The 8272-nt window shown below is 43.0% G+C and overlaps 1 protein-coding gene across 1 annotated transcript; it reads right to left on the bottom strand.

Moving 5' to 3' along the window:
- Positions 1–5695: 5695 nt before the first annotated feature.
- Positions 5696–6709, bottom strand: OXGR1 (oxoglutarate receptor 1; the record flags this gene model as incomplete). The annotated part of the gene is made up of 1 exon (XM_080798784.1): positions 5696–6709. The coding sequence occupies one exon, from the start codon at positions 6707–6709 to the stop codon at positions 5696–5698; it is 1014 nt and encodes a 337-aa protein (XP_080654910.1).
- Between the last annotated feature and the right edge of the window lie 1563 nt (positions 6710–8272).

Below are 8272 nucleotides of genomic sequence, written 5' to 3'. Positions count from 1 at the left end.
TTCACAAATCTGTTCTTTAAAAAACTGTAAAACCAAGTCGACGCAGTTTTAAAGTGATTAGCAAGTAATTGATGCGTCTGCCAGAGAAAAGTCAACAGTGGACAATAATAGACTCTAAAGTCTCCACAATGATGTATTCATAATGTCCTATATGCAGTAAAAAAAATAAATAAATAAAATAAATTAGACATGCAAAACAGAAAAATGTGTCTCACAGCTAAGAAAAGAAAAGCAATTAGAATTTAGCCTCGGGGCACCTGGGTGGCTCAGTGAGTTAAGCATCTAACTTTTGATTTTGGCTCAGGTCATGATTTCAGGGTCATGAGATCGAGCCCTGAGTTGGGCTCCATGCTCTGCGTGGAGTCTGCTTGTCCCTCCCCTTATGCTCCTCCCACACTTGTGCATGCTCTTGCTCTCTCTCTCTCTCAAATAAATAAATAAAAATATTTTAAAAAAATAAAAGGAAAAAGAAACTAGCCTCAAGGTCCCGTTACATTGTTGCTATTGTTAGGTTAGCCAGCTGGTCTTCAAAAAACCACTGTGGTCAGCTAGACAACATCTTTCCAAACATGTCCTGTCCTCATCCCAAGAACCTGCAAATATGCTAAATTACACAGAAAAGGAGACTTGGAGGATGTGATTCATTTATGGGTTTTGAGATGAGATTATCCTGACTTATCGGGGCGGGGGGGGGGGGCAATGTAATTGCAAGGGTTACAATAAAAGGAAGGCAGGAGAGTCAGAGCCGGACGGAGGAGATAGACCGCTAGAAGCACAGGTCAGAGAGATTCCAAGATCCTGTGCTGCTGGCTTTGAAGATGGAAGGAGGGGCCGTGAACCAAGGAATGCGGGTGGCAGGCGTCTTGCATCTGGGAAACGTAAGGAAATGGCTTGTAGTGCAGAACCTGCAGAAGCAAGGCAAGATTTCTGACCTCTGAGAGAAAGTAAGTCTGTGTTGTCTTAAGCCACTAAATTTGTCATTATCTGTTACAGCATCCAGAGGAAACGAATATGAACCAGAGACTGGATTTAACAGACAAAGATGTTAAAGGAGCTATTTATATATGTTTAAAGAGTTCACAGGAAAATTATGTAGTTAGTGAAGGAGAGGAAACTTCAGAAGAGAAGCGGAATTCAATAGAAATTTCACAATTGAAAAGTAAAATCACTGAAATAAAAAAACCTCTCAGGGGAGCCCCTTTGGGTCCCTTCAAACGCAATTTCTGTCATTCAAGCAAAGATTAATGGACATGCAAGGAGGCAAGATTACATGACCAATGAACATGAGTAAAATGGCAGGCAATAAAAGCAGACCCAATGGTTATGTGATATTGGAGTAAACGGGAGAAGACTTTAAAATAACTGATTATTCAGTTCTAGGAAATATAGGAAAAGGGACAAAATAGATCAAATGAAAAAAAAGTCACAGAAGAGGTAGAATAAAGATAAAAGTTCATTGCATAAATTAAAAAAAATACAGTATTTGAAATTAGGAATTCAATGCATGGGTTTCAGATTGTGTACAGTACAAGCCAGGATTAATGAAAGATAAATAGAAAATATTCAGACAGAAGCATGAAGAGGGAAATAGAATTGAAAGAAAACAGGTCAATGTGCATAGTAATTTATTTTCTTCCTAGGAACTCCACCATGGAAAGGGCTCTCCCACTTCAGGGATTTTTGTGTTGCTGGTCTTGTATCCTTTAATATGATCTGGACTCACTGTATAGTATCAGGTAGATCATATCAAACCGTGTTGCTGGGTAGAACTTAAGAATAAAATTAGAACAGGAAGAAACAGAAAGAAAGAACAGAAAATTAGAACAGCTTCAAGGGCTCTATGGCCCCATAGCTACTAACGTCTTGTTCTGCCTCTTCTCAGAGCTTTCTCGGGGAAAGTTAAACTGCCCTGCCCTGGTCCAAGAAGACAAGCAAAGGCACTAATGTAGGTTTCGAGAAGCATGGGAGCAGTAAGGCAAGCTCTTTCTTCAAGGGTACAGTTCTGACGCTGTGGATCACAGGCATGGCTGCCAACCCTGCGGAGTTGAAGAATAAAAATCTGGCTGCTGTAGAAAGGAAACGCTGCCAACACTTACACTCCCATGGAGGGAGCACTGGGGGGGCACCTCACCTATCTCTTTTTGTCACTTACGTGTGCCTTCCCAAAGGAGGAGGCGGAGTTAAGTCTGATCCGTGGGTCTGCGCTCAGCGGACAGGTAAAGGACAGTTGATGGGTCAAAGTTCTTTACAGAAAAGCCATAATGAACAAAAACAGAAGAGTGTTAGAATTTTAAAAGTCACCATTGTGAAAGCCCTCGTGGGTCCGGACAAAGAAGGTTGGAAATCTTTTTTTTTTTTTTTTTAAGATTTTATTTATTTATTTGAGAGAGAGAGAGAGAGAGACCATGAGAGGGGAGAGGTCAGAACGAGAAGCAGACTCCCCACCGAGCAGGGAGCCTGATGTGGGACTCGATCCTGGGACTCCAGAATCATGACCTGAGCCGAAGGCAGTTGCTTAACCAACTGAGCCACCCAGGTGCCCCGAGGTTGGAAATCTTTATGAAACGAGTTTCAGGCTGATAGTTCTGAAACCCTGGCTCTATGGAGGGAGTCAGACACTGCAACTCCTGAGGCCGAGTACTGTTTTGGTGGAAAGAAAGCAAAGGAGGAGAGAGAGGAGGGAGGGAGGGAAGGAAGGTGGGAGAAAAGACTCTGCATCTAATCTAACCTCCAACTCCGCCTTCTAATTTCCACCAAATACAGGGCAGAGAGAGACATGACAAAGAGCAAAATGGAATTAAGACAGGCAAACCCACAATCAGGAAAATTCCACAGGACGAATGATGCAATTTCTTCTGTTACTGGATGACCATAAATAAAGGAAAGGGGAACACTAATAGGTTAACAGAAATTTAATAGACCTCTCAACCACGTGTGGTACATGGGCCTTGTTTGGGTTTTAATTTGAAAAAGAAAAAAAAAAAACCTGTAAAAAGATGTGTTTGAGATAACTAAGGGAAAGAAAATAAGGATTAGATGTTGGATACTATTAAGGAATCATTTTTTTAAATTTTGTGTGGTTTTTCTGTTTTTTGAAAGAGATCAATGTTGAAGCATTTATAGGTAAAACTACTATGTTCTCTAGGACTTGCTTTTAAATATTCTAGCAAAAAAGCATGGAAAGGGATAGATGAGACAAGGAAAGGATGTTAATTACTGGTGAAATTCAGTCATGGATACGTGGGGTTATTTTGTTACTTTTTAAAAAAATTCTGTGACCGTTTAAATTTCCATGATATACTGATTAAAAACAAAGTGGAGGGGTTACTGTGTGCCCAAAATTTGGAACATGTTTTTCCAAATTCCCTGGCCTCAGGTACAATGGACCTAACTTGAACTTGGAGTCTTTACAGTGGTGAACAGCCCCAGCAGCTCCACTCTTGTGTCCTCATAGTTTCTTGGCCTACTACTACCAGGCAAGGCCACTTGGGTCCCATTCTAGTCTCAGAAGTATCATCAATATCTTTTTTGGCTTCTGTTCCAAACACAATTAGCCCAGAACTCTTTACTTTGGAAAATAAATCTGACCCTTCGAATCCAATTTAGCTGGGGTCTTTGTGATGATAGCCTATGGGCAGAACCCCGGAAGGCAGACAGACATCTGCGCCTGACCCTGATCTGCAGAGAGCAGGTCAGGTACAAGAGAATGACAACACAGCTGAATGAGGGAAGGTATTTTTGAGGATAAAGGAAAATAAGGCATGTTCCCAAACTAAGATCGGTTATCCAGAGCAACAGAGAGGTTAAAAATTTGAGAAAGTGGGATTAAGTGTCAGAGCAAGGTCCTATGAAAGTAGAAGGATGAAAGGTGGAGCAGAAGAATTCGTATCAGAAAGAGAACCGATTTATTGTTCTGAACACGGGTGGGAAGGAGGAAAAGGAAAAAGATTCTACAGGGACAAGTTGAGATCGACATAAGGGAGGTTGAGGTGGCTTTCTTCTGGTCGGCAAAATCTTTGAAATAAGAAAAGAGAGAGACAGGGGGAAAGGGAAGGGTTTTGCATCTAGGGTTGGAACAACAGCAGCTGTGCTATAAAGGCTGACTTGGCCACACTGTGGCGAGGGCCCTGGAGCTGGGCTCGGCATTTGAGAGACGGGAGAGAAGAGCTACCCAGTCTCCAGCTTTCCAGTGGACCTCAGGAGGCTGCCCCATGCTGTGCAGTCAGCCTACGTGAGCTAGTCAAGCCCTCCAGTCAAACAGCTCATGCCCTATGCTATAGAAAGGCCCAGACAGGATGGCTCAGAGGTGGATGGCAGAGATGGCGCCATCATCCAGAAACGTCCATGTGCGGAGCCACTGGCTTCCCTCTTTCCTCCCCCTGCATGCTTGACACAGGTTCCTGGCAGACATCCTCCCTTAGGTCTAAATATTCTAGAAGCACCTGAAAGTCACAAAGCATTCCCATGGTACTCGTTCTTCTATTTCAACCATCTATTCCAAACTTATTCTAAAACTGACTCTTAAAATTATTTTTATTCCCTAAACACAGAGAACATACGCTTCATGTAAATAGAAGGGCGGTAAAGCTGCGTTTTCACAGAAAAATGTTACCAGTTTATTCAGTGATTTTAAATTAGTTTAGTAATTGTATCAACACATTGACTAAGGTTTTAAATATCCAGACTACGCACTTTCTCAAATATTTACACTCCGTGATAATTAGGCACACACATAACTCAAAAATAGCTTTAGCTGTTACATAAATAGATAACATTTTCAAGAGAGTCAGAAAAGAGAAAGGTATCTAAAGAGAATTGGTGTTTCCTGATATATTTCCCACAGAAATCAAAGCACTGTTAAATTTTACTTAATACCTAATATACACATGATATTTAAAAGCACTTCTGTTCCCCCTGAAAGAGGCCCATCATTCCTTTCCCAGCATGTGTTGATAATTGCTAATACCACTTAGTAATTTTTCTCAATTCAGTAACAACTTCTAAAATGATCTACAATAGTAAAGACATAATGTCCCCAATAGCTCGCGGGCACGTCAGCCATCTGCACTGACACCTTTGAATTGTCTCAAGTGTATTGTACCGGTTGGCTTGAATCTACAAAACTGATGAAGGCCTAGTGAGAAACACTGTTTAATGATCTCAAAGCAAAGTTTGAAGGGAAAAAAAAAGTCTTAAAGACATGAAATGAAAACCAAGAGAATACTGAGAAAGAGACAAATAATGTCTTGGATAATCTAAGGGTTCAACAGAGACAGCCTGAGTATGAAGGAGCAGGAAACCAAGAGTAAGAGGAGTGTCCATCTCGTTTTGGCACTGCCTTAACTGGGACAAATGTGTGACGTTTTAATTTGATAAAACTACTGAGACTAGTGGTCTCATTTATGCATAGTAAGTTAGCAAGACTAGACGTTTCTCAAGATGTCCCGGAGTTCCAGTAGTTTCGATTCCCCATGTGAATCCTCTACTGATAGGCACGTATCCCATTCTTACATTGACCCTAGGGAACAGCTCAGTAAATGGGTGGCAGAGAGTTCCTGGTAGATCTGTGCTGGCTGTGACACGTAATTACCCGAATATATCATATTTACAGAGAGCCATTGAGGGAGCTATTCTGAACTTCTTAGAAGTTCAAGTCTCAGCAGGCTCTTCTTCTTGGTTGACTACATGAAGTACGTCAAGGGTTGTTTGAGTAACTGGGTTTTTTGGCTTGCTCCAAATCCCCGCCGGCATCGCATCTCACCATCGAGCAGAGAGCCCGCTGAAAGTTGTCACTGACCACCACGTACAGTAGCAGGTTACCAAAGGTGTTCAGGGCAGCCAAGGGTCTAGAAACAATGTAAGCTTCATGGATCTGGTTCTCGGCGGAGCAGCCGATCGAAAGCAGGCGAGATTCGATCCGGATGACCCTCAAGATGTGGAAGGGTAAAAAACATACATAAAACGCAAGGAGTAGCAGAATGGCTAGCCTCCTCGCTTTCTGCTTCAGGCAGCTGTGATTGTGAGGTCCTTGCGTGAGGGTGTAGATAATCATCGTATAGCAAAGCGTCACTATGACCAGGGGAAGGCAGAAGGTCATGGCCGTCAAAATTAGGTTGTACCATTTGATGGTGGGGAGGTCGTCTGAGCTGGTGAGGTCAAGGCAGGTGGAGCCGTTGGTCCCGGTGGTTGAGGTGATCAGGAAGGTCATGGGAATGACGGCCACCAGGGAAATGATCCACACCACGGCGCAGGCCACCACGGCCCATCGCGTTCTGTGAACGGAAAAGCAGCTAAGTGGGTGAAGGATCACAAGATACCGGAAGACGCTAAAGCAGGTGAGGAAGAGGATGCTGCTGTACAGGTTGAAATGGAAGCCGAAGCGGATAAACTTGCACATGACGTCCCCGAAGACCCAGTTCTCGCCGCTGGCGTAGTAGTGAATCAGGAAAGGGAAGCTGCTCAAATAGAGCAGGTCAGTGCAGGCCAGGTTCAGCAGGATGACGGTGCTGCCTTTCCAGGGCCGCATTCTGAAAATGTCAGTGGAAATTGCCACTGCATTCCCTGGAAAGCCCACCAGGAAGATGATGCTATAAATAACAGGGAGGTAGTGCCTCTTGAGTGGGATTTTTTCATCGGTGCAATTTCCGAATGGCGCCGCATCCTCGGGGAAGTCAGAAGCATTTGCGAAATTGTCTGGTGGCTCATTCATGGCTGTCCCCTTTCATCTTGCAGGGAAACGAGAGCTGGGTTGGGCAATTCAAATCGGCTTCGATTTAACTTGCTGATAAAGGAAAATAGAAAGCATTAATGATGGGATAATGAAAACAATGATCTTCTTTTAAATGAAAATTGCTCCAAGATCCTGAATTTGCCACTTCTTTCTCTTTAATCTCAAAGAGACCCTGTGGAGAAGAGATTGAATTTCTAAGAAAACTATTGTGAGGCAAGACATCTAATAATAATATAGAAGTTAAATTACTCCCAGAATTAAAATGAAGGATTGGAAAAAACAAAGGCGCTTTGCTATGGAAAACAGTTTGGCAAGCTTGCTGTTCGGGGAAGCCATAGGGTGTCACCATCAGAGACTTCACCACAAGACCCACCATTAATCAAGCATGAAGCACTTCGCCATCCTGTTACCTCTAAACTTCACAAGATGCTGAGAAGTGTTTCTTATTATCTCTATCTTACAGAAGAAACGGAGACTGAGGGATGTTTGCCACCTGTCCCTGGTATGGCATCTAGGGGCAAAGCCGGGGTTCGAACCTGTGTTAGTCTGATTTAGAAGCCATCTTCTATTCTGCCTTACCTCCCTGTGCTGCCTCTCCATCCAGATTCCCCCAAATACGTGATGGGATGTGAAATGGGAAAGCATGAGAAGACGGAATACTGGCCATTTTTTAAATGTCGGTTTCATGCCTTTCACCATCATGTGTATGGTAGATTTCATTTTCAAAGGTCAGCTCTGCCAACCTATTTTACTAGCTAACATAATTTGTTCACAGGAGGGCGTGTGTGTTTGCCGGGGGAGGAAGAGCAGCAGATTCATGCAGGGTTGGGAGCTCTGGGTTCTGTCGCCAGCCGGCCTGACCTTGATTCTCCGTTTAGCCACTGAGAACTTCTGCGTCCCTAAGCACATTGTTGAAGTCCTCCCGGGCTGGGAGCAGTGGGATTTTCACGTCCTTCTTCTCCCTTATCAGTGTTTTCTAAAATTTTGTCAGTGAATTTCTGCAATGAGAAAAGCATGAAGATTATTTAAAAGAAGAATTACTTACAATTAGCTTTTTATTCAAATGTAAATAGATGTTGGTAAAATGCATCCACTTACACATTTATGGAGTGCCCACTGTGTATTAATTAGGCACTCCGCCAGCTCTTAGAGATACAAAATGAATAACACACACAGATGTACAAGCCGCTATCGCAGTCTACTGGGGGAGATGGACACGGATATAATTTTAACGAAATGTAACACTACCACATGGAGCTCTCAATATATTTTTTTGAAAAGCAAGAAAAACACTTGGAACACTACTGGGTGCATGATAAGTGCTCAATAAATGTTGGGTAGTTGTTAATCACGAAGTCCTTTGATGGAGAAATGGCACGAAGCTACCAAGATCGCACACAAGGATGGGAATAGCTACCTGGAGAACGGGGGAGGATAGTAAAGGAAGATCGTTAGGAAGGAACATTTAAGCTGAAGGTAGCAATAGGGAGGGGAAGGCATTCCAGGCAAAGGGAAAAGCATGTGCAAAGCCACTGACATGTG

This window comes from Martes martes (assembly GCF_963455335.1).
Source record: "Martes martes genome assembly, chromosome: 3".
Classification (NCBI taxonomy): Eukaryota; Metazoa; Chordata; class Mammalia; order Carnivora; family Mustelidae; genus Martes; species Martes martes.
Note: the sequence above shows the minus strand (reverse complement) of the source record. Positions and strands in the feature narration are given on the sequence as shown.